The sequence below is a fragment of the Gymnoscopelus braueri genome (genome assembly GCF_963280865.1).
Source record: "Gymnoscopelus braueri genome assembly, chromosome: 18".
Classification (NCBI taxonomy): Eukaryota; Metazoa; Chordata; class Actinopteri; order Myctophiformes; family Myctophidae; genus Gymnoscopelus; species Gymnoscopelus braueri.
Window position 1 is genome coordinate 17,685,299 of NC_137618.1, and position 26,768 is coordinate 17,712,066.

General features: G+C 42.3%; 1 protein-coding gene across 7 annotated transcripts in view; it reads right to left on the reverse strand.

Moving 5' to 3' along the window:
- The window catches only part of spegb (striated muscle enriched protein kinase b), a 50,515-nt gene that overhangs the window by 9,920 nt on the left and 13,827 nt on the right, over positions 1-26,768 (reverse strand). For all 7 annotated transcript variants that reach the window (XR_013932004.1, XR_013932005.1, XM_080412504.1 and 4 more), the window contains 32 exons: positions 25,004-25,087; positions 23,065-24,510; positions 22,755-22,898; positions 22,158-22,340; positions 20,559-20,725; positions 20,211-20,299; positions 19,124-19,299; positions 18,562-18,822; positions 18,054-18,212; positions 16,725-16,914; positions 15,804-16,033; positions 15,159-15,278; positions 14,443-14,547; positions 13,000-13,206; positions 12,019-12,142; positions 11,166-11,338; positions 10,511-10,623; positions 9,691-9,859; positions 9,486-9,582; positions 8,865-9,065; positions 8,555-8,612; positions 7,940-8,017; positions 7,497-7,669; positions 7,384-7,410; positions 6,944-7,096; positions 6,364-6,406; positions 6,189-6,257; positions 3,330-6,039; positions 2,797-2,943; positions 2,278-2,394; positions 1,098-1,265; positions 308-430 (listed from right to left, as the gene is read on the reverse strand). Coding sequence is in view for 5 of the 7 variants with exons in the window: in XM_080412504.1 (XP_080268630.1) it covers positions 308-430; positions 1,098-1,265; positions 2,278-2,394; positions 2,797-2,943; positions 3,330-6,039; positions 6,189-6,257; positions 6,364-6,406; positions 6,944-7,096; positions 7,384-7,410; positions 7,497-7,669; positions 7,940-8,017; positions 8,555-8,612; positions 8,865-9,065; positions 9,486-9,582; positions 9,691-9,859; positions 10,511-10,623; positions 11,166-11,338; positions 12,019-12,142; positions 13,000-13,206; positions 14,443-14,547; positions 15,159-15,278; positions 15,804-16,033; positions 16,725-16,914; positions 18,054-18,212; positions 18,562-18,822; positions 19,124-19,299; positions 20,211-20,299; positions 20,559-20,725; positions 22,158-22,340; positions 22,755-22,898; positions 23,065-24,510; positions 25,004-25,087 (8,304 nt within the window). In the remaining 2 variants the exon portion in view is untranslated. The remainder of the gene's footprint in view (positions 1-307; positions 431-1,097; positions 1,266-2,277; positions 2,395-2,796; positions 2,944-3,329; positions 6,040-6,188; positions 6,258-6,363; positions 6,407-6,943; positions 7,097-7,383; positions 7,411-7,496; positions 7,670-7,939; positions 8,018-8,554; positions 8,613-8,864; positions 9,066-9,485; positions 9,583-9,690; positions 9,860-10,510; positions 10,624-11,165; positions 11,339-12,018; positions 12,143-12,999; positions 13,207-14,442; positions 14,548-15,158; positions 15,279-15,803; positions 16,034-16,724; positions 16,915-18,053; positions 18,213-18,561; positions 18,823-19,123; positions 19,300-20,210; positions 20,300-20,558; positions 20,726-22,157; positions 22,341-22,754; positions 22,899-23,064; positions 24,511-25,003; positions 25,088-26,768) is intronic.

Consider the following 26,768-nt stretch of genomic DNA (forward strand, 5'->3'; position numbering starts at 1 on the left):
ACCATGTAAAACACACTATGAGCTCTATTAATATCCATCATGGTTAGGTAAAGCCATCGTAGACCGTAGTGCTGTCTGCCCTTAATTCATCCATTCAATCCATAACTTTCATGTCCTACCACAGCAGATGTGCTTGTTATATTCTATTAACATAATCTACTATACACATTGATTAAAATAATGTCTTATTCATTCAAATAAGTTACGGATGGCAACTTTGAAATAATAACAATCTAAGGATATTGAATGATTATTTATATTTATATATGTATTAGTTATAATAATGGTTAAACTTGACTTGACGGACCCTCAGCTTTCCTCTCCAGAGAGTACGTGCAGGGGGCCATGGTATCTGAGGGTCTCCACAGGACCAGAGCCGTGTTCTTGTACCTCTGAGGAACCTCAGGGGTTCCGGGACGATTGGGCAGACCTGCAAGACCAAATAGATACTGTATTAAAATCCAAATCTAAATCTAATAATATTCTTATGTGAGATGTACAGGCTGCTCTGGTCTAGGGAGTACATGAGCATTTTGATGATTTGTTCTCTATAGTGCTACGGTAGATGTTGAGGATCGCCACTTAGTACAACATATATACATTTTAGACAATCACAGGCACGTTTAAAATGCAATACTTTCCTGTGACTGACACTTTGACCAACTCTGTATTGTCCTGACATAATAGTCTGCCACTTTGTAAACAATAAAATCCTGTGTGTTCGTTTACAAGTAACCAAATGGACCCTTAAGAGTCTGTACCGGTGTTGTGTTCTACCGTGTTACGTTATATACGTAGTGTGACCTGCAGAAAATGTTCGTAGCCAAGCATAGCCATCCAAAAACAACGTCAGAGAAAGTGTATCTGATACGCAGGAGGAGGGGCTGGGGGCAGCAAGAATGTAGACTTCAGTTCCCTTTTCATGTGATAATGTGGCGTTTGAGGTTATTGAGCTTATGTGTGACTATTGTCTTGAGGTGATAATGACCGCTGGCCGTTGGCGTTTTGAAGTAATTCACACATTAACTACTTAACAATGGAGCGGTTATTTCGGTACACAGTTACTTTACACCACTGGTACTATGTGTAGTGCTTACGAGCCAGGGAGATGGTGCAGGAGCTGGACACAGCGGCCAAGGGGTTGGTGGCCACACACTCATATAGACCAGCATCTTTCTTGGTCGTCTGCATGATCATCAGCAGCTGTCGGCCGTCAGGGCAGGAGATCATGTTCATCCTGGCATCGATCTCCATGGGCTTCTTATCTGTGTAAACCAAAATCCACACATAAATAAGAAATGCACCTGGAGGTCCAAATCCATCACATCTTTTGTTCTACATCCCTCCCTTCCTGAGATATGAGACATTTGACCTTGACTCAAAATTAAAGCATCCCTATTCTTTGCATGTCATAATAGGTGAACATTTGGCAAAAATAGCAGAACTACAATCTCACGTTGCAACACAACACGTTGTGACCTTCTAGATCTGCTATTTTCACTGTTTGACGTATGACAAACTATAAAGGGTTTAAGTGGCTAACTGACAGACAGGCAGGCAGACAGAACCAATTGCAATATCCTGCCACACATTTCTACAGGCAGGGTCAAAATGATGTCATCTGAAACGTTCCTTTAAACGATAAACAATTCAGAGCTATAGGTACAAAGCAAAACGTACAATTTGGTTTGAGATGGGACAGTGGCATATTTATTTTTCTGGTTTATGTGGTAAAATGATGAACGCTAATGTAGAAAAATAGTGCTGAGCTGGGATTAGCTTTCACATAAACAGTATGACGTGTAAATATTCAGGAACAAATAATAATGAAAGTGATGACAGAAGAAAACAGCATGCGATTGGCGTCAGCTTCTACAGTATGTTACAACAAGCATTTGTTGCAAAACGTTTCCCCTTTATTGTAATAAGGAAATCTGAAATTACTCATTTCCCATGCATGCTTACTCTCAGTCAAGCATGCGAAGCAATCCAATCTCGCTGTACATGTACATGTATTTGTATACTGTATAACAATGCTGCTTGAACTCTCACAGTTATTATGAACTGTATAGTTTTCTATCTTGTTCAGGATAATATACTGTATCTGTTCTCTCTGAAGAAGGCCGGATCATGGCAGAAATGTCATCAAATAAAGACAAATAATCTACTTAATTGAGCTGGAGTGTGTGACAAATTCCTTTCCTCTTTTCATATCTGCTACAGTATATCAAACCATAAAGTAATATTCCCATCACTAATGGAAAAGGGGGGTCTTACCCTTTAGCCAGGAGATATGTGGGTGAGGGCTGCCTGCTGGCAGACAGCTGAGTGTTACCGGATCTCCTTCCAGAAGGACGTGATCCCTCAACTTGATATGGAAAACAGGAGGAAAGTCTAGGAGCAAGACACATCAGACCAAAATCAAAAGGGTCAAATTAAAAGGTATGATCTATTGAAACCAAGCATGGTGAAAACTTATATAATATAATAATCTGTACCCCTACTAGTCTAGGTTAGAAATGCCATTATCTTTCCTCTCATGTCTACGTTAGACTTGATTTATATACTTACTTTATACTGAAAATTGCCGCTCTACAAGCTCACAATGCGTCGAAGCGTGCCGTGTAATATTCTGACTTTACTCTAAGATACTGTATCATTCTGTCTTCATGACTAGAAGTCCTTTATTTGTTTTGTTTTGATTTGATATGATATCCCTCGTAGAAAGTATCCATAATCTTACTATTTGACACATTATGCTTCTAATCTTCAAATGTACACGCAGGAGGAACTGACCAGAAGCCAGCTTGGAGTATTGCCGTGAACGTAGGGAGGGATCTCTGGCGATGGCAGTCGTGAGATCGGGCTGTGATATCGTCTTGTCTCGCTTCCCTCTGGTCAAGCCCCAACGATCCCAGCGAGATCTGCGCTCGACCTCCGCACCTGTCAGAAAGAGAACCCACTTAGTTAACGCTGACTGAAAAGAATACAATCTTGTAATGCATTGAAAATTATCTTACAGTACAAATATTAAGTGTTTGACCAAAAGCTTTGGGGAAATATTTCAGAAAATGTTATACAAACAATTTATTTTTTATTTTTTATTTTTTTATAATTAAGTGTGCGAATAACATCTGCACACTCATCTGCTTTATTGGAGCAGATGAGTGTGCAGGTTTATTCTTTTTCTTTTTCTTCATGTTCCTTTCCAACCCAGCACCTCAACCAAAAGATGTGCGTATTCTATAAGTTTTCAAATAATAGAACATCACCATGTATCTCCAAAGTAGATTTTGATCAATCCTAAAGTGAAGAGAATTATTTCGTACCCTTAGATGTGTCTGACTTGAGGCTGGACATGGAGTCCAGAGACTCTGACGAGGCACCATTAGTGGTCTGTGCTGCCAGCTGGTTCTGAGGGATCTTCATGCCACGATTCTCTGATGCCGAACGGCGAAGCATAGAAAGAATGGGTGTCCTCTTTTGCTCCTTCTCCTCTGATGCTGTCTTCCTCTCCTCTGAGTAACTGCGAATCCTGGAGGAAATCCCAGCGACTGTCGATTCGATCTTCCTGCGTATTGCCAATACAGGCGACTCGTTGGGTTTCTTGAGGTCCTTTTCTTCTTGTTCAGGCTGGGCATCGGCCCCACCATCGACCTGCATTGTGTCTGTGTCCTTCTTCTCTTGAGATCCTTTTCGGCCAAGGGTCCAAGATAGCCTGCGAGTCGAAGCTTGCGAATCCTCTTCTTTGGGTTTTTCTTCCTTGAGTTGATCAGTTGATGGCGCCCTCCTCAGGCGCATGGAAAGCCTCTTCATGAAGCCTTGATCCTTTTGAGCCTCACGGAGGTCCTGGACTGACTTTGACTTCTCCATAATGCTCCGTGGTGCAATTTCCAATGGTCCACCGATTGGTCCAGGCCGGTACATCTCCTCTGTGGGTTCCGTGGGGTCTGAGGAAGTCACTTGAGACTTCTCCTCATTCTTTGACCAGGGGAGACGTCTCAGGCTCCTCGTGAGGGAAGATTCACGCTTTTTGAAACGAGCCTCAAAGACTTCCTCAGATGTGATATCCTGCAAATCGCCTCCTGCTGAAGGCTCTCGCTGAGGAGGGGCCAGCCCAACTTGTCTTGGTGGGCTAGGTTCTTTTGTCATCATTTCAGGTGATGCCACCCTGGAGTAGACAGCTGCGTGCTCAGCGAAGACTGGCTTTGATGGACCAGGGAAGGCAGAGGGTACACTGGCAGGGACATTTACAGGTGCAGGTGCAGATGTTGGAGCAAATGCTTGGGACGCCGGGGGCAGTGACGGGGCTGGAACAGCTATGGGAGTAGAGGGGCCTAAAGACGTTTCGCCTTGCGGCTGAACCGCAGGGACCATGATGGTCTGCATAATGCTTGCATATGCTGATGTCCTACCATCTGGAAGCACAACGCGGGCTGGAAGTGCAGGTGCAGCGGGCTTTGAATACTCTTGGGTAGGTGGGACCATGACTGAGCTTGTGCTAATGACCATCTCAGAAGATTTACCTGGCATATTTACTTCCTCTTCTACCATTTCCTGGACCACATCTTCATCCTCTTTGGGCTTTGTCTCCGCAACGCTGACAGGCTCATTCTTCACTTCCTCCATCGCCTCTTCTTTTTCGTCCTCCATTTTGTCTTCCTGCATAGAGCTTTGGGCCCTGAGAGTAGGAGTAGACTCTCTCTGGGCCGTGTCCTCTGACTCAATCATCGGCTCTTCTGAGATGCTCATGTCCTTTTCCGAGAAACCACTTGTGCTCGACCTCTCGTCAAAATTACTATCTGTAGTCACACCTTCCATCTTTTCAGTCATCGTCTCATCAGTCTTGACGTCTTTCTCAGCCACTGACTCTTCACACTCCATTTTGGTGGGACTCTCTTCTCGAATGGACTCTGGAGTGGGGGGTTTTGGCGAAGGCTCTCTGGGAGTTACGGGACGAGAGTCCAGGTTGACTTGTTCAGTGAGCGAGGACATAGATATCGCTTCCTTGAGCCTTCGCTGCTCTATCTGTGCCAGGGGTATCTCCAAGGGGGCTCCGGAACGTCGATGCAGCGGCATCGGTTCCGAATCGCCTTGGCTGAAGGAGGCGCTTTTGCGAAGAACTTTAGGCTTAGGGGCATCATCTCTCGTGGAATCACAGGTGGCAGCCCTGGTTAACGCAGGCGGGCCCAAACGCTGTCCACGGGTGTGACGCTCCAATGATGATGAACGTTTTTCATCTCCCATCCCTAACGTCTCCAACAGGGGGCCTCGCAGGCCACTCATTTTCTTGTCTACAGCAGTTCCGCGGAGCAGCCGCTGTCTCATTTGCTCCAGTTTTAGAGCGTAGTCCTCTTGACTCATATTGGCAGCCCCTGGACTGGCGCTTCTCCTTGGCAGTTCCATGGACACCGCCTTTTTGAGGACTTTCCTGCCACTCTCTGGGGCTTCCTCGCCCGTTCCTTCCTCGGGTAGGATGCGAAGTGCCAACGCGCTGTCGGCAGAGCCCCCCCTCCTTAGCTCCCCTCTGCGGCGTGCAGGCTCTGGTTTGTCTGACTCCATGCTGGAACCCCTGCGCAGGGGCCTTCTGGAAATTTCAGATTTCTGAGGTAACGCGGCTGGTGGCTCTTCATCTGACGACCCCTTGTCATTTTCTTGGGACGACTTCTTCCGCAGGCGGGCCCTACCCGAAGAGTCCAGCACTTCTTTATCGGCTCCCACGGGTTCACACTTCATCGCCTCCTGGACTTGACCGGCTGATCCAGACCAGTTGGAGGTTCCGTTCTGCTTCCCTGTTTCCTTCTCATCGCTCTGGATATCAGTCAGGGAAATCCTTGACCCGGAAAACTCCATGGTCAGTGGCATGGGAATGAAGGGCAGCTCATCGATGTCTTCGTCAGAGTCTGAGGATGACGATGGTAATGGTGATCCCTCTTTCTGGTGTTTGGGAACAGCGATGGAGATATGACTGGAGGAATCGTTCAGCAGCTCTGGGATGGACCTCAGGACCATTTTGGATTTGTAGCTGACTAAAGATCGCTTCAAAGGGTAAACACAACAATACTGACGTTAAAACGAGAGAAGAAAGTTAATTTAAATCAGACTGAATCACTTTACACAATTGAATCTTTTAGCATTTTTGGTTCTGTTTTTTTAGGGGACTGATTCAGTATTTATAAATCACATACCTGCCATTTTCTGCGAGCTACAAATTTCTTGAGGGCGTCTGTACTTATGGCCTTCCCCTTGTTTAGTGTCTGTACAAAATGAAAACAAGTGATAAATTAACATTCAGAATTGACAACAGAATTAACATTCTTGCTCATATCATAACTAATCATTACAACAACTCGTCCATCTTACCTTGAACCAGGGATGTCGGAGACAATCCTGAGAATCGGGCCTCCTGCAAGAAGATTTTTAAAAGGACATTCAGTTTACTTTCAGCATCAATTCATCCACAAAGTAGTAACAACAACTGTAAACACTGATACAAGTTAAGTAGGACCTACTACAAGTAAATTCATTGTATTGGACATGACTGCTGGTTTGAGCAGAGGTGTGCAGCTTTAAAGGATTGTGGTACAAAGGGAATGGTAGAGTGAATCAAGAGAGAGTGAGTGAGTGAGTGAGTGAGTGAGTGAGTGAGTGAGTGAGTGAGTGAGTGAGTGAGTGAGTGAGTGAGTGAGTGAGTGAGTGAGTGAGTGTGAGAGAGAGAGAGAGAGAGAGAGAGAGAGAGAGAGAGAGAGAGAGAGAGAGAGAGAGAGAGTGTGTAACCGAATGCAGGGAGGGGGCAGGAAACAGTTAATGGGGAAAAATCATTCAAGTTCATCAATCATGTTTCATGATTTTGTCAAAGGGGAAGATGAGGAATTCTTGAATGTTTAATCCCCCCTGAATAAACCACATGTACAGTCAAACGTTATATATCTTTTTCACTCACAGTCTGTCTGCTACCAGCACTTTTATGATGAAGCCCTTAGCCTCTCGGCAAAGATCAGAGAACATGCTCTCCTCAAAGGCAACATTATAGTTCCGGATGTTCAGTACGGAACTGCGGTCATTCTCTCCGGCAAATGGAGAAACTCCTGTCAGGCTGAGAGAGCACAAACACACATTTAATACTCCCTCTAATTACAGTCTCAGTTGCAGTGATCCTAAATTGGCAAATGTATGTCACACACTGAAGCATAATTGTGCACGACAACAGTATCAGTTCAGTGATTTTAAGTGTAAATGCGTGTTTGATTGTTTTGTTGGCTCTGAACCAATGCTGACCAGGTCATAATCTAAATCGTTGTTTAGACTCCCTCCTTGACCACTAAATAAACATAACTTAATGCCAGGTTCAACAAAAATACAAAACTAAATCCTTTTACTCACCACAGATATGAAATTACACCGACTGGCCTAGGAGAGAGAATGGGAGGATTAGATAGACAGTGGGGTCTGGTAAAAAAGAAATGCTTTTGGTGCACAGAATGCAGGTCTTTTACCAGATGTCAGTTGCTTTCGACACAGGAGACTGGTTGACAATTTCTGGGGCAACAAATTCCGGTGTGCCATATTTGCAATACTGATCTTCATCAGGAATGAGCTGCACAGCGTTGCCAAAATCACAGATTCGTATCTGGTCCCCATGTGGGTCTGCCATGAGGATGTTATCAGGCTGAGGACAAAGAAGAGATTATCATACTATACAAAATATCATCTTAAATTCATTTAACAAACTAATCATGTATTTGATTATTTAAAATTAGACATTCCTATTTCATAAATATGTAGAATTCAATCATATTTAATCACAATATTTGTTTAGAATTGTAAACATTTCATGTGGAATGAGGTTGCAGAAGGAAGGATGGATGGATGGATGGAGAAGGAGACAGACGACAAGAGAAGCAGAGGGTTGAATTGCAATCATGGCGATAGAAGCTACCTTGATGTCCAGGTGTAAGACGTTCTGATGGTGAAGGTAGTCCAAACCCTCCAGGAGCTGTCTCATACAGGAACGGACCTGGGAGGCAAACACATCATCCACATATAATAATTAAAGCGATGTTGAACATTGGTAGACCCTTGGGTTGCAAAGCAAAGTCCAAACATTGTTCTTCATGTTTATCTGTTGCAACTGCTTCTGTGCTTATCTTATGGCTTCCAAAGTCACACTTTTAGCACATAAATGAACACAAACATAGGATTCTGCCAATAAAATAATGTAATCCTGGTAGCACAAGTAATTTACATCGTTCACTGCTTGCGTTACACCAATATTGGTGAGCTATAATGTTGCTCACCAATATTGTCAATGACAATATAATATGAATTTCACCACTTAATAATCATCCACAATACGTAGCCTACCAGAAGCAACAAATAAAGATGATCAACAATATTTGGACTTACTGTATGCTCAGGTACAGTAGCTATATGGCACCAAGGCTCTACCAAAATTCAACATTGCTTTAAATAAACTAAATACTGTTAAATGGTTGAAATTGTGAGGTGAGATTCAGAGAGAAGCTGTTGTACACTGTTGTGGATAACCACTCACATCAGACTCCATCACTGTAGATCTCTTGGTAAACCTGTCGAGCATCTCTTCGTTGCAGCTGTATGTCAATTAAGAAACTATTGTTTTTGGCACCTGAAAACACGCATGTGTGTGTGTGTGTGTGTGTGTGTGTGTGTGTGTGTGTGTGTGTGTGTGTGTGTGTGTGTGTGTGTGTGTGTGTGTGTGTGTGTGTGTGTGTGTGTGTGTGTGTGTGTGTGTGTGTGTGTGTGTGTGTGTGTGGGTGTGTGTTTTATTTGCACATCCCTTAAACAAAACAGATTTCTCAAAAACTGAGCCACTCAAAGGATACAATTCAGTCACAAGGATGACCGCATTTTTCTTCTCAAAGGCATCGTGGAAATAAAGGATTCTCTCGTGGTCCAGTTTGGACAGCAGGTTCATCTCTCTCAGGGCGGACGCCTTCTTCTTGGACCGAGCAGAGATGAACTTTGCAGCATAATCCATTTTTCCAACCTTCTGGCTCACCCGTTTCACATAAGAAAATGCACCTCTGGGAATACATATTCAAGTATGATGTTAGTGCAAGCTGGGGGGGGGGAAGCCCTTTAGATGTTTTTTTATTAGAGAGTATATTTAGAAATATTTGTGTAGCGGACATGGCGTAATAATTATGGGAAATAATAATGATAATTATGAAAATATTGAAAATATTTTCTGAAAAATCAAAATATTGGGCCTATATCACTACATTTGGAAATAGTAGAAAGATAAGATTTTTTTTTGCAAAAACAGACACTCTACAAGCTCACAACGTGTCACATCGGAAAATAAAGTATTCAATCAATCAATCACACAATGACATGCCCAAAAAGGGACATTAAGTTGGAAGTAGTTAAATCTCTATCAAAATGACAATGATTGATTGACAGAGTCGAGTAATCCAACTGTGAGTGTTTAGCAACTGACTTACCTTCCTATTTCCTTGTGAATGTCATAATAGTCTGTCAGCCTGCGCATCCTCCTCAGCCTAGTCGCCTCATCCTCTATGGGATCCTGTTTACTTTTGGCTAACGGGAAACATTGGAGTTGTTGACTTAACACAGTACGGGTACCATCGCAACACAGAACTTTCAAAATATATCAGTTGGGAACTCAGGAGGAAACCGCCCTTTTACCTTCATGAACGGTGAGCTCAGCTTTGCAGGAAACGGACCCAGCCAGGTTCCTGGCAGTGCAGGTGTAGACCCCCGAGTCCTCTGGCCGAGTGTTCAGAATCACCAGAGAGCACTCGTTGTCATCATATACGAATGTGTAATGACTGCTCTCCGAGAGCAGGCTGTCATTCTGAAATGTGGTGAGAAGTTATTGTACTATGCCGAGAGCAGTTTAATACGATTTTTCTTTTAAGTATCTATAATATTAATTAAAGTACATTTTAATTATAATTTAAATTGGATCAACCTATTCTAATCCAGTACCTATAAAGTGTTACTTCTTATGGTAACCATAGTAATCATTTGTCTAACTCTACTACTACAAAACTCAAAGTTAGGACTATTTTAGGACCTATCTAAAGATGTATTTCCAGAGAGGTAATTGCAATGATGTATGAACTATAACAACGATGGCAGTGCATCTAGTGTCCAATCAAGTGTGCCATTTGCTACAAATAAACATATTGACACCTAGTAGGTGTCCTATTTGACACCAGGGTCTACATTTAGGAGTAGGGAGACCACCTCCAACCACTGCAGATGTACTAGTTACATTGTAATAACATACTCTATCATACAGAGTGATTAAAATATCATTTCATTCATTAAAATAAGTCCCAGATTATAGCTTTAAAAAGGCTCAGGAAATCTAGAAGCCTCTAAGAATAATCACTATTAATATTATACTAAACCCCGATAGAAATTCAGATTCACAACAGAGTAAGCAAACTCGCCCTCTTAATCATTTTCTCTAATTCAATTCCCAAGTCATAATAATTACCTTGAACCAGAGGATGTCAGGGACCGGCTTGCCCTCCACGACCACAGCAAAACGGGGAGTCTCCCCAGCACCCACGTCCAGGTCCTCCATGATGGTTTCAAATGTTGGTGGGGCTACGGAGGGAGACGGAATAAAGTCATTCTTGGGTATGACTCAATCAATAAATTATAACTTCGCATATTCTCTCTTATTAGATTTTCACTAACTTTTTTTTGTCTTTTCCTCTTTTTTTTGTAATCAATATTTTTTACAATTTTATCCCCTCCCAATGAATCCTTTCCACACATTTCTGTGTTGCTACTGGTATTGCACCATACTGTACCCTACTGGCCCCCACCGGGAGGACATATAGCGTGTCCTACTCCTTTTCAACGCTGACTTGTACGCTTTGCATATCAGTTAAATGTTCTCAATTCTTATATAGAAACATCAACCAAATCTAAGTTTTTTAAATTGATTAGAAGATTTTGCACTTTTTGACAAAATATTTGTCATCATAATCACTGTCTAGGACTCCAAAATTGGGATCAATATCTAACCCAAAATTCTGGCATCAGTCTAGCTCTACCACACAGTGGCATGGAGTAATGTGAATGAATAACATGAGTGCATTCTGCATGTAGCATCTTGTCTCTTCCTTAACGTTGGACCTCACCTGCCAACTCGATGCTGAACATGCAGGTATCACTGCCTTGCTTGTTGGAGGCCACACACATCATCTGACCGACGTCAGCGCTCCTCACTTTCAGGAGCTTCAGGGTGTGCTGGTCATCATCTGGCATTGTCATCTCATACAGGCCTGGTCTGTTGGACAGGACCACCCCCTTCCTGTGAGAAAGAACCACAGCACAGCACAGGACTTACACAACTTGATCTGAAAAAAACACCATGGAACGAGTTCATATTCAATATATTCAGTGTTGTATACTATATTATAATATAGAATATGATATAGTACATATAGTACAGGTTTTCAAAGCGGGTCCGTGGACCCCCAGGGGTCCTTGAGTGGGTTCCAGGGGGTCCCCAGCAAAATGAGTTAATATAGCATCAATATCAGTTTAACAATTTTACCGGTATATACATCAGCTATTTGAAAATAGTCAATTTACAAGCTCATGGTGCGACACTATTTTTCAAAATATCTTGAAAAGAATGTGAAATATCAGCTTTTTTTTAATTGTCCCTGGCACAACAGATATTCAGATGGAGGTCTATGGCCAAAGACATCAATTTGGGGGTCCTTAACATGAAAACGTTTGAAGCACTGATATATATTATACTAGTAGGACCAGTAGTTACACTTCAGGATATTATTACTATTGTTCTTTAGAATAAAATATATATATTTTATATAGAACAAGGTTACCAAAAACACAGAATTAAAATGTTATAATAAATCGATCGATAAAAATGCAATGCTGTTGAAAAACTGCTTTCTCCAAGCCTCTTGGGTTATACGATCTCTTAATGTTTATTAGACAAAATAAATGATAAAAGAGACATACTTCTTCCAGATGACTGAAGCATTGACATGGTTCAGCGTAATAGTGATGGTGACTGACTGGTTCTCCATCACAAACACGATGTCCGGCTTATCAACAATCACCGGCGCGTCTTGAAGGTAGGGACCTGGAGGGAACTCACACTTAAACCCAAATACAGTATATGCCACACAGCCAGAATGGACCTGAGTGCTTGACCAATTGATATGTCTTGCACCATCATTTTGGATAGCATTAACCACTGGAACCCTAGTGCCCCTATTCTAGGGCGAGCCTCCTTCAAAAAATATCAGATCTACAAGCGTGATTGTAGATCGGCTATTTTCAGTGAAGAAATTTGGCAAAGAGGGAAAAAAGGAGGGGGACTAGTATAGAGCTCTAGGGTACACCTGTCAACTAAGTATAGGGTTTAAGTGGTTAAGCCCCCTTGCACACAGAGACCACAGAAAACAAGCACTCTATGACCTCTTGCATCATTCTTTTTAAAATGTAACCCTTTTTTTATGTGTTAAAAATGAATTGACCAATAAACAAACTGCATTGCGTGTGCAAGGGCATTAAAGGGGAATACCACTCATTTTCAACATTGAACTATGTCTTTAATACACCTTAGAGCTGTTGAACCCCCCCCCCCTCCCTTCTATGTTGCCTAGAACTGGATAATTGATTGAGGTCATGTGATCAGTGACATACGCAGGGTGGTACTTTTGGCTGAGGGGGCGGAGCCAAAAGTACACCCTGTGTATGTCACTGATCACATGACCTCAATCAATTATCCATTTCTAGGCAACATAGAAGATGGGGGACTTTTTTTCTCATTTCTAAGGTGTATTAAAGACATAGTTCAATGTTGAAAATGAGTGGTATTCCTCTTTAAGTCCTAAGATGACATATGAAAGAATAGACCCACATACAGTATACTTATTCTGTGTCGGTGCATACAAGAGTGCAAACGCGTGAACGACGAATTAATGATGTGTGTACCTCTGTCCAACAGCTGCACGGGGTCAGTGGCAGGGGAGGGCTTGCTGAAGGCCTTGGAGGTGATGGTCAAGATCCTGAAAGCATAGCGGATCCCCTTGTTGAGGCTGGTGATGGTGTAGGTGGTCTCCCTCAGACTGGAGGCTATGATCGTCCACTGGATGGAGCCCAGGGATTGTTGCTGAATGGCATACATCAAGGAGCTGGGATCTGAACATAAACCATTTCATTCTCAGTAGGCAGTGGATATTCAGCTGTCGGGCCGCTATTAACGCTCTCAGATCATTATATTGTGATAATTTATGGGCGGCCGTAGCTTAGTTACTGTATGGGCGGCTATAGTGGGCAGAGAGGCTGTCTGTTAATCAGAAGGTCACCCTCTGATTATACATACACCCATTATACATACGTGTTGGAAGTGTCCCAGAGCAAGACTCTTAATATTATTATTTTCACTATTCATTGTACAACAAAGTATATAGGGCTTAAGTGGTTAACCACACCAAACCCATGCCTAAACCTTACCATAACAGTGCTTAACCTTATCTCAAATATATAAATGAATTATACCACGTTTACCACTTCAAATAGACTGCAGGAGGTCAGGCGGCTGAATATACACTACCTTCTAAATATTTATTGTAGGTAATTAGCAATAGGTACTCTGTAATAGAGCCAAGTGGCTGACAGCCAGAAAGGATTTCTACTCTTCTATCCACTTCAATAAATCTAGCTGGCTGGTAAAATGGTGACAGTTGTTGAATAATTTGTAATTCCTTTTTTATCAATACACATGGGGGGGGGGGGGGGGGGGGGGGTAAAAAGCTTGAGAATCAATGGTGTAGACTAGAGCAACAATTCTGCTCAGCAGCAGTGTTGGACGTTACCATCTGTTGGACGTTCTTTTATTTTATATTCTCTATTGTGGAATATGGACTATGGTCTATAAGTTGCTGTTTTCGTCTACTGGAAAGCACTTTGGGTCAACTGCTGTTGTTTTTAAACCTGCTATATAAATAAACATGACTGTCTTTTTTGCATAATGAGTTATTGTTATACAATATGCATACTACACAACACTATGGAACTACGGTATGTAAACTGTCAATATGCCACAGCATCAGAAGACATCACAAGACATAATACTGTTCATTTACAGTAAAAGGAGAATAACGCTAATCCCATTTCTCAGGAGAGTTTTGATTACAATGGCCCCGATTCACTAAGAAATTTACGACCATATTTTGATCTTACCGGCATTTAAGACAACATTTTGCATGAAGAAAATTGTCTTAAATGCCGGTAAGATCAAAATATGGTCGTAAATTGCTTAGTGAATCGGGGCCAATGTCCTTGTACTTGGCTAAAGCTTAATTAATAAAGAACTATACATTCAAGCTATAAATTAGGCTTAATAAACTGCTTCTAAATTAGATCGTTATGTACCAATGGAAGGGTCCAGTCTCCTTGGTTTCTTCCAGCTCAAGTTGATTGTTTTCCCAGAGATAGATTCGACCAGCGGGGCTCCATCTGGAGGGTCAGGCAGGATATCTGAAAATACACAACAGTCAGACGTCTGCTACAGTACAGTACACATCGCTGCACACACTGGCTTATCTCTACACCCTTTCCTGTTATCCATGACGTGTTGTTTTTACACTAATACATCAATAGAAGTCTTTCTTTGATACATTTCGAAACATAAGTGTATGCAGTGCATTATTCCTCGTATGTGAACATATTTGGCCAGTGAACCGATTCTGATTCGACATGCAAGTTGAAAATAAATATGATAGATTTATCTGTTACACTGTGACTCTATAGCCTGATTTTAACTGGTCAAACGATGGTGTTGCCTGCTGAAAACAGCAGATCTACAAGCTCACAACGTGTCGTATTGTGACGCATTGGGAGCTTGTAGATCAGCTATTTTCGGCAAGAGTAACTGTGTAAGTGGAGACTAAATCACTTACCGGTACTACATTACATGTCTTTACACTCTGGGTTACCCATAGATTAAGAACCCAAGAATATGTACCCGACACATATTGTACCCAGTACATACAGTATTCTTGTAACCAAGAATATGTACACGGTACATATACTTGAAAATTGTTAATATTGTTGAAATAATAATATTGTAGTAAGGTAATGACAATCACCCGTGACGTAGAGATGGGCATAACAAGTGGCCTTGCCCACTTTGTTGGAGATGACACTCTTGTAGACGCCACCGTGGGCGTGGCACACAGTGCGGATGACCAGGCTGTGAACGTCCCGGTCTGCAGGGACAAAAAGAGACGGTGATAAGATTCACACCCACATAGATACACACACGCTTGCTTGGGAATCATAAGCTTCCTGGCGAAGTGTCCTTGAGCAAAACACTTATACCCCTACCTGCCCCCGATGAGCAGATTGGTGTCTTGCAGTGTTTCCCCCGCTGTCTGTGTGTATGCGTGAATGGTTGAATTTGATGCACATTGTAAAGTGCTTTGGTGAAAGGCGCTATATAAAATGCACAATTTTAAACTTAAAAATTCTCCTAACAGTGCCTAACCTGAACGAGCTGTGAGCTATAGCCCTGGGATTACTCCTGATCATTCAAATGGCATAGATGGTGGAGGGTTCTTATTGTAAATCTAAACAATTTTTTTTATTTATACTTCCTCGTATGACAGGTGTCGTGCGCAGAAAATAGCCGACCTACAAGCTCATCATGAGCATGTAGATCTGCTATTTCCTGCGCGCGTATATGACACGGCCGTGTATGACTTGGCTGAAGGGATCCATGAGGACCCACTTACACTGTGTCATCCTCCTGTCCTCTGTGCTTTCGATCCTCTTGCCGTTGTGAAACCAGACGATGGTGGGATAGGGCAAACCAGCCACCTTGCACTTGAGCACAGCCTCTTTCCCTTCGATCACGTCGAGGTCATAGAGGGGTTTGACAAAGTCGGCAATGGTGAAACGCTCCACCTCGTTCTCAGGGACCTCCGGCTCTTCTGGGATGGATGGCATCTTCTCGAGTTTGGCCCTGGAGGGGGAGAGGGGAGGGGGTCGGGGCGTTAGGTCAGTGAGGAGGCAGGAAAGGGGCAGAGGATGGGGAGAGAGGATTTGGGCCAGAGAGGAGAGATGGTGATAGGTGACCAATGACAATGGATCATTCAATGTCTCTAGCTAGCCTACAATACAGACAATTAGATTATTATTATTATTATTATTATTATTATTATTATTATTATTATTATTATTATTATTATTAATTTATTTTATAAATACAACTAGCCAAAAATATATTGAAAGGTAGTATAGACATAAATTCACACTTTTTTCAAATGTAATTAATTCAAGTAATTAATTGAATTCATCTTCTTTATTCTGGATAGTGACAGTGAGAGAGATCACTGTCCACTAGTCAAGGGTAAGAGAGAGAGAGAGAGGGGATGTAATGCAGGAAGGAGCATTGGGTCGGATTTGAACCCTGCCAGCTGTTTGAACATTTTCTTAACCACCTGAGCCCTATATTCTACAAAAATACAATTTAACCCTGCAATATTTTTCAAAAATGTGGTTAACAAATGGTTACATTATGACACACAGTCCCAAAAGGAAATGCATACTTAAATTCAGTCTGACCAGATAAATGAGTGACCAGAGAGTGGGGTATCAAAAGCAGAAGCATAGATTCTCCCCCTCCCCCCATAGCTAATCGAACATTCACGTACATTTGAGAGGAGATGGCGGGTCGTGGTTCTTGCACATAGAGCTCAGCGGAGCTCTCTGCTTCTCCATTGTTGTTACAGGCTGTGACGGTGTAGAAACCCTCGTCCTCGTTGGTGACGTGGGAGATGATCAGAGAGTGGCGGCCTCCTTCCTTCAGGATGTGAATGTCCTCACTGCCCACCAGCGGATGGTCTGACCACAGAGAACAAGTCAAGTTCAAATATGCGTTTTGTGTAACTTCTGCTATCCGTCGAACCAACCAGCTCAACCATGTTGACATTTTTTATATACTGAACCCTAGCTATTTGTAGATCGACTATTTTAGGCGAAGATATTTAGTGTAAAACGAAAACAAGAGTAGGCCTAGTATAGAGCCCTGGTGGACTCTGGCCAACTAAGTAAATACGGTTTATAAGTATCTAAGGTATGTACTTAAAGCACTGTGGGTGGTCAGTTCTAAGAGCTTAAATCGTAAATACATTTTCAGTTTCAAATTTCTTCAAGTTTGAGTTTATCGTCACCATCTTATACAAAGGTGTCTGTCATAGGCTACAGTAAAAATAAAATCGTCTCCGCCAGGCCGAAGGACAGTTTTCGCCCTGTCCGTTCGTCCGTCTGTGTACAGCCAATCTCCAACACCGTTGGAGTTTGTGGGTGGGGCCCGTGTTTTGCACAAAATGGCACAAATCATGAATGCAGCGTTCAATTACTTAGCACGCACACTCCCAGTAGGCCAAGGAAGAACCTTCACCCCAAAGTTCTCAAATTGGCCTCATGGTGGCACTATAACAGCCTGCTTCACGTTTTGGCCTATAACTGTTGAACCATAGGTCACACAATCAAAATCTTTTTTCCCCCCCCCTGGATTCCTTGGATTCATTGCACGAGACAAGTTCCCATAAAGGCCCAGACCATTTGTGCCAAATACATTTTCCATCATTTTGCAACACACTTTCTTCTACAACTCCTACAGCGTTTGTCCAAAACTCATACAAAATGGTACACATTATCTCTGAAGTCGTCATGTGATCAAGATGTGTGAGTTTAATTGTTCAGATCCCATTCCAAGTGGCTATGACTGCCTTCCAAAATGTGCGGGTCCTGGGTAGCCCTGGCGGAGACCTGTGCTCTGAGGAGCACATTTTTCTAGTTTTCTTACGTTATAGCACTCCAGTTTATAACAACTTCACTTCAATACAAAGTGGAGAACTAGGTGACAAGATGACAAGAGTGGACAAGGTACTAGATTAAAGGGAACAGAGCTGAACAAAATAAATAAAAATGAGTTGTCACATTGTGTGTCAGTCAGCAACTATAAACTGTGAACCTACCGAAGTGACTCCAGGTGACTTTGGGAGGCGGTGTCCCACTGACTTTGCAGTCAAAGCGAGCATTACGCCCTTCGATCACCTCCAGGACATCCAGCATTCGGGTGAAAAGAGGCTCAATGGAGGGTACGACTCTGAGTTTACCAGAAGATGTTATCTCCTCTAAAAGACACACACACACACACACACACACACACACACACACACACACACACACACACACACACACACACACACACACACACACACACACACACACACACACACACACACACACACACACACACACACACACACGCAAAAATAATATATATTCATAATTTATATAGCAGACAGACAGACAGACAGACAGACAAACAAACAGATAGATAGACAGATAGATGTATGTATATCAAATTTGAACCTGATGTACCTGATTGTAAATCATTTTCATGTACAATGCATCATTTGATGCATTAAGCTCTGTTTGTATACAGTCAATAGGTGCAGTGCGGCGTGAGCAGCACCTTACCTTTAGCTGTGCTCAACTTGCATGTGTATGTCCCACTGTCATCCTCATGCACCGAGTTCAGCAGCAGCCGGCACTTCCTGCCGTCAAAGTGCATCTTGCAGTTGAGAAGAGCAGGTTGGATCAGTTTCCCGTCAGACAACCAGTCCACGTCCGTGTCCAGAGGTCCCAAGACGTGGCACTCAAACAGGACCGTTTCACCAGCCCGTGCCGTTATGTCCTTAATCGGACGAATGACAGCCAGGCCTGGCTCGACCGGCGGCACTGGAGATGATCAAGGACATTTTGTGAGTATTGCTGCAAGGCCATACTGTAAACAAGCTGTTGAAACGGTTCACAGCAGTGTTGTAATTAGTTGAGCCGCGCATTGCATGTGCCTAGAGTCAAATGTATGTACAGTATGCATGTATGCATGTACGTATGCATGTATCTTATGTGCTTGATGAGTTATGGTATCAGCTTTAGAATATGATAACTAACCAAGAGTAAATTAGTAGGAGAGGTACAACAAACTTTGTTACACTGATACACTCTCTGAGTCAGAATAACACATCTTATGACTCACCTTTGACGTCCAGTCTTCCTTGGCATTGCTTGGTTCCATACTCGTTAATGATCTTACAGGTGTACACGCCGCTGTCTGCCCGCACCGCTGCCCTGATGGTCATGTCAAACGTGCCCTCCTCCTTCTCACGCACATCGTGACGTGGGCCCGTTTTTACAGTAACTCTGTCCCTCAGCCTGGAAAACAGTCAAACGAGAGGAAGCATTTTTGATACTGTACGTTATCTCTATCGCCTGTCCTCTCCAAGGACAGATGTCAATGCACACTTCATTTCCCAGCATAGGCTATAGCTACACACACGCACGGATGCACACAACACAACACGCACGCACGCACGCACGCACACACGCACACACACGCACACACACACACACGCACACACACGCACACACACACACACACACACACACACACACACACACACACACACACACACACACACACACACACTTATAGATTGACAGCTGGGAACTGCTCAGTACAGCAGCTCATTAGCAGTAGTAGTGGGTATTAGTCTCTTGCTTAAGGGCACTTTAAAGGCCCTAGTGGTAAGAAGTAGAACCTTTTGATAAAATATTTTTCATTATATATTTTGCCCAACTTTATTTTATCAGTAGTCCCATTGAGATTCCAGCACAAAAAGTTTCACATAAAATAAACATAAAACAACAATATCCTCAAGCCCACCAGTGGGCCCTGGCTCTCAGGTTGGTAATCACTGTCTTAGAGAATATATGGCCCGCTACATGTTACTGCTGAGGAAGGACAGTGTTCCTTATTTGCTTCCTCTTGACATTTTTTAAGGAATTTAAAACACTCTTGAGGACCCCCTAAACTATAGGCTACCACCACACACAGTTAAGAGTGGATGTATGTAAGGCATTGCATGCCATAAGACATGCGTTACCAAGCTTACAGGGAATCTCTAATATACAGTAGTCAGTACAGTATATGTTAGTATTTTTGTTTCATTTATTTGTTTTCAATACATCAACTCTGTATTGAATACATGCATTTATGTGCATACAATAATATAACGCAACACATAGCAATGAGTTGAGGGGAAACATGAGATGAGGAAACCTACCAATACAGCATGGGTTTGGGTTGTCCAGTTATTCGGACAGACATGGTGACTTCCTGTCCCTCGGTGATTGCTTGATCACTCATAGTTACCTGTTTGAAATGAAATGGGAGTTAGAAAATAGTGATGCTGTGTACTTGTCAGTGAGATGAATGACCCTATGCAGGGACTGTGTTTATTACATACAAATGAACATTGACAGAATCAGTAGCACACATAACACATCATCATGCAATTTGTTGTAATAATTAAAGGAAGGAAAATGCAGCACTAAACATTCCAGAGTCTAAGGAGTACTACTGGTGTACAACAACTGCTATTGGAATCAGTCTCAGCTTAGCACTGTCTCACCAGAAATGCAGGGGGCTCCTTGAAACGGGTGTCGATTAACCTTCTTGGCTCTGGCCCTCCAAAGTCCATGTTTTCCTCAAGGGGACTAAGATACTCCTCATCCGATGTGATTGGACTGCTGATGTCCCTGGGCACACCCAGGTTCCCCCTCGGTTCCTGGGCATACTCTATCAAACCAACATGTTCATTAGTTGGGTGTCACAACTGATATTAACAGGGAGAATAAAAAATGGGAAGGGAGCTGATTCCAATGGCTTATATTATGATAATATGAGTTTTAATAATAATGTTTTACATTACTGTATAAGCCTATTTTAATCACACAGGCTAACTTTTAGCTAGCTTACAGTAAATGCACCAGCTGCAGTAACCCTATAGAGTAATTTAACTTCTTAAGCCCTCTTAAAAAATCTTTCTCAAACAGCTGATCAGTTATTTAAGAAAATAAATTATTTGAAAAGTTTGCCTACAAGCCCAAAATAGGTTTAAGTGGTTAACAGTTTCATAGCCTACAGTATGTTCATTGATTCATAGCCCATTGGTGAATTTTTCAAATGGAATGGATTATGTGACATTAACAATGCCCTTTTGACTGTGTTCCACTCTATATGCAGAATGTTGCATGCATAACACTGCACAGTATTATACAGTAGGCTATGTATTTCCATAAATTACTGTCAGTAAGATTAAATAGTAGTGGACTTCAAGAGAGCTGCAAAACGAAGTAAGATTATTCTATTATTTCTTAGTATGTATCATTTTTAGAGGTGAAGTGGTGTAAAGGTAACTGAAAGTAAGAAGATTATAGACAATTTCTGAATACAAAGTATGTCCTTCATTGATTCAAATTGTACAAGATACAGCAGAATATATAATTATAGATTATACACAACAAAAATATTATGATTTAATTGAACATATACTTAGAACCTACGAACTCAAATGCAGTATGCAAACTACATTAGTAGTGGTTTCACATCGAGGGGTATCATTGTGCCTCAGCAATTTATAGGTTCGATTTAGCCTCCGAGTTGCTATGGTAACTATAACGTGAGGTTGTTCAGCTGGAATATATGGCACAGGGATTTTGCTGAGAGAGGTTATAAAAGGAATGGTAGAGGAATCCAAACGCCGCTAGAATGCCGTTTTAGGATGCTGTGGGATATTGTAGATTCCCAAATTACTCCCACCACATTATATTTAATGTGATATTTCAGGAGATTACTTTAGCTTGGCTGTTGGTATGCAGCTAAAATTAAATGCCTCTCAAAAGCACATGAGTGGATGTTGTAACACGGCTAATATTAATTATGACTGACTTAATTTCACTTTGCACAACCGGACTAGATCACAGTCATGATGTAATTCATGGCAACATAACTACTGCATATTATGCATTCATTATTGCCTCATAATCTTTGGGGGAGTAATTTAATTGATAAAGAATCAATATTTGTATGTATGTTCACATAATTTGCCTAACAGCCTTGTTTTCAGTGTTTTGACTACTTGAATCTGAATGATACTGCTGGGCAAAAAGCACTTTTAGTTATAGAAGAATATACAATAATGATTCCACATGACAGAATGTAAACATACCTGCTTTAATGATGAGAGTAGCACTGCTTGCCTCTTTGCTCACATCATTGACAGCAGTTACAGAGTATCTCCCTCCATCGCTTGGTTTGGCTGATTTGATGAGCAGTGTGTGCCGCTCACCCTCCACTTTGATGACATGGTTTCCCCCATTAGTGACCTCAACATTGTCTTTCCTCCAGGTAACTTGATGGACAGAGGATAAAATTGTTATTTTCACCACATAATTATGCTGTATAATATACAATTAGACTTTTTAGCCCCTGCAGTGACAGAGCTCAAAGTGTTTTGGTCAGTACGTCCAACGTTATTTATAGATATTTTGAAATCTACTGGCATTGATGGCTCCCCAGAGGATGAACCCACTGGTTTTAGTAACCCCATGGCCATTCCTCTAGTGCCAATCATAAGCAAATATTTCTACTTGAACACAAGATATTTTAAAATGTAATGGGTGGTTCATGAAACTCACTGATTTCGGTGTAAGGACCTTAAGAGCCACTAGCACTATATTGAATTCAATGTTTTGGTTTGGTTTTGTCAGTTATTTGGAAGTCAATTAATACTGGCTACAGCCAAGGTGCAACCTACTGTACTTACCTTCAGGGATAGGGGTGCCACCTATGATACATTTCAGAAGTACATCTGTACCAGCATTTGCTACAGTGTCCTGAAGTGGAAATTCAAACACAGGCGCCTCCATTGGGTCTTCTCCAGCAGACACATAAGAATCATCTGAAGAATCTGTTTCCCAAAAGACAATACTGATGGTTCAATTGGTCATGATTAATGTAAAGAGAAAAACTGTGATAATCAGGAATACGTTGGTTTAATCAGTGATGAGGAAAATGCTAGGGTTGAGTTTTGAATTAACAACTTCATGTGTATTAAACATAAATCAACATCTAACCTAACTCTGGAGACATGGGTCGTGTGCGACGATTCTTTCCTTTGGTCTTAGGTTTCTGTGCCTCTTTCGCACTGGTAGCAGTCTGCTGTGGCTGGCTAGTCTTCACTGAAACATCCTCTCCCATTGGAGCGTCTTCAACAATAATGATTGGGATGCTTAGCTTAGAGGCTGGCTTAGAAGGCTCCACATCCATCTTCTTCTCCAATGAAGCGTATGGGGTTTTTGCAGCAGGCTGACCTGGAAGCTCTTGTAAAATAGCAGCCTTTCTTTGTACCAGGGGGCTTTCGGGCCTGTTTTCTATTTTTCGTAATGTTATCTCTATTGGCGTTTTCCTTCCCGAGGACTCGTCCCTTGGTAATGGTCGTGCAGGAGATTCATGGACATGTGGTGACTCTTGCATCCGAGATACCCTTTGCACTAGCGGACTTGGCGGCCTTCGTTCAACTTTGCGTAATGTCATGTCCACAATATTTCTGCTGGGTGACTCTGCTCGTTGTTGAAGGGTTGTTGCTGGTGATGATGATCTCTGAATGACTTCTCTAACTGGACTGGCTCTGCTTTTTTCTCTCACAGACCGTTGCCCAGGTAAGTCGGACAGTTGCATTGACTCTGGAGTGGTGTTTGTGTGCTGCTGCTGTGTTGGCTGCTGACTTGTAAAATTGGGTGACTTTGGTGGTGAGCCCTCTTTCTGTTGCCCTTTTTCTTTCTGTTCTTTGCCCCATTGGGTACGTTCCCTTTCTTGTAGCTTTTGGAGGACTTGTGCAGGAATGGGCTCTACTTTCCTCAAAGGTTGATGCTGCAGACTCTTCTTGCCTCTTAGAGTGAGCTGCTCCGTTGAGAAAGACTTCTTCAGGTGAGGTTTCCCGACAAGTTTCTTAATACGCTCCAGCTCCTCAGTGAACTTGTTCTCGATGTCCTGAACTTTCTGAGAGTAGTGAGGCTTGTCTTCGAGTGAAGCAGCCCGCTGCCTGAACATGGTTCTCCTCTCGGCAGCATCCTCTGTCAGAGCCTCCCTTAGATCTTCCCTGGAGCTTTCTCTAGAGATTCCCAACCTGCTTCCTCCATCATCTGAGTCAACAGATTGAGCCCTGTTGAACCCTGCCCAAGAGCGTCCAGAAATGGAGCCTTCTGGCATATCAAGACTTCGCCTCCGTTCTTCTAAACCACGGACCTTCTCAAAGACCTTAGAGCTTGCCCTGGTGAGCTTTGGGGAGGGCCTTGTTGTTAATTCTTTGCGTGAGTATTCACTCACTGGAGTCTGGGGTCGTGAGTCCTGGGTGCTGCTTTGGGACATGGCAGCAGATTTTGGCTGCCTAACCTTTTCCTCAAACTCTCCAGGCACTGTGTCTTGGTAGTCAGTTGGCACAACAGCAGGCTTCTTGCGGGAGCCTAGCATCGGAGAGGTGGAGGGTCGCTTGATGAGTCTTGGGGATGGGGGTGGCAGGACTTGAGGAAGAATCAAATTAGCATTGTTAGATAAACAGGTGTTTGAATTTGAGCTTAGGACTAGAGCATGTTGGATTTCAGCATGCTGTATAACTGACATTATGAGTGGAACACAAGAATAAATGACTAATGACAAAAATACTTGGACATCCTAATCCCAGGCATGCAAACAGCCCTGAGGTGAAAAAGGTGACAACATGTTGTTTTCTTTCGGGTTAGGTGTCACACAATTGCACTATTTGGGTTCAAAAAGGTGACTGTAGCTGAAAAGTGACACTTTTGCAAATCCTAAAGTTAAAAAAAAAAACATATTCCATAATTACCATTATTCTTCCATTTACTGGCATAATTATTATATATTATATATTATTATAGACATATTTTCAGAATGCTATTGTTTTTTCAGCATTTCTAAGACCTGGCTTGTTCTCTGGCTTCAAAGATATAATTTTTTTAATAATAAGGAAATATGGTCTGGAAACATGGAGGATACCTGCATGCACAGGCTGGTCCTCAAAATCCCCAGTATCTTCTTTGGTCTCAAACTCTTCTCCTTCATCCTCTGAAGTCTCAGAATCTGGAAAGAGTCATTACAAATCGTATTAAACATCAAAGATGTAGATGCGTTTTTCTTTGAAAAACACATGCAAATAGAAACTTGTTTGAGCTGGAGTAGGACCAACATTGTTCTGAAGTTTACGTAGAGAGGGTAGTTAATACAGACAGAATAACATGTGATTACCATTTGTGATCTTCCTGCACTAGTGGAAAAGGGTATTTCCATAGTGGCAGCAGGAAAAACAGAGAGAAAACACTGTTAACAATAATAATAAATCAAACATATAGAGCGCTTTTTTGGGTACTCAAAAATGCCTTAGAAACATATCATTATTTTGGTTAGTGTTACTACAGGAACCAATCATCCTTTTCAACTGTTTCAGTGGTCATGGGTGGCTGAGACGACAGTATCAGCCACGAAATGAATGTGGCGAAATGAATGTGGCGCCCCCGTCAATGCCACAGAAAAAGCTGAAAGATCTAACCAAAGCTGGACAGGCACAGAGGATGTCATCACTCTGGTTATTGCTGAATCTTAAGTACACAAAATGTTCAAAGTTAACACTTGTAAGGCAGAAGGGCCAGAAGGCATTCTAGGAGGTGTTCAGAGCATGCACAACACAGCTATCAGGAGTTTTCACAGATACTTTTTTCAACCAATGCCTCCTTAAGGGTAGAGTACCCTCATGTTTCAAATCAGCCCCAATAATCCCAGGGCCGAAAAAGCAAAATAATAAGATACGCTTCAAGAAGTATGTCAAAGAGCTGATCAACTGCAGGTTGCCACCTACCAATTTGTCTAACGATAAAACAGATCCACAGATGACACCATAGCCACAACACTACACACTACCCTCTCTCACCTGGAGAAAAGGAACTCCTATGTGAGGATGCTGTTTAAAGATACTGTAATACTCCAAACTTTACACCAAACTTAGAAACCTAGCATTCAACCCGAGCCTTTGCACCAAGATCCTGCACTTTCCGTCAAAACTACGCCAAATGGTAAGGATGGGCTCAAACACAGTCCTCTGCCCCCCTGACTCTCAATACAGGAGCCCCCAAGGGATGCGTCTCTACTCCCTGTTGTACACCCACGACTACGTGGACATAGCGCCAACTTAGTGGTCAAGTTCACTGATGACACAACAGTGATAGGCCTGATCATTGACGATGATGAGACGGCCTACAAGAGAGAGGTCGAGAACCTGACACAATGGTGCCATGAGAACAACTTGGTCCTCAATGTCGACACAGAGCCAATGGCAGTATGATTCAATCTTTGTATCAGCTGTATGAGAGAGGCTGCAAAATTGTTCATTAGAGAGTCTGATAACCCTGTTGTTGAATGAAATAATGCTGAAATGTAATGCTTAAATGAAATGTGATGAACACAAGGGATGAAAATAATGTTTGTTGAGACACCTTTTACAGCTGGCTATGAAAGAGGCTAGCAATCTATAAGATGGTCTCTGTGTGTGTGTGTGTGTGTGTGTGTGTGTGTGTGTGAGAGCGTGGGTGCGTGCGTGCGTGTGTGTGCTTGTCTGGGGTTAATCAAGCAAACGCTGGAACGATCTGCTTGTTCTCATTGCCAGTAGGCTACGTCAGTTATTTCCACTAACTTTGTTTCACATATATTTTATGCTTTTTGAAACATCTGACTGTACTTTTATATTGGAAGTCAGGGAAGATTGGATCGG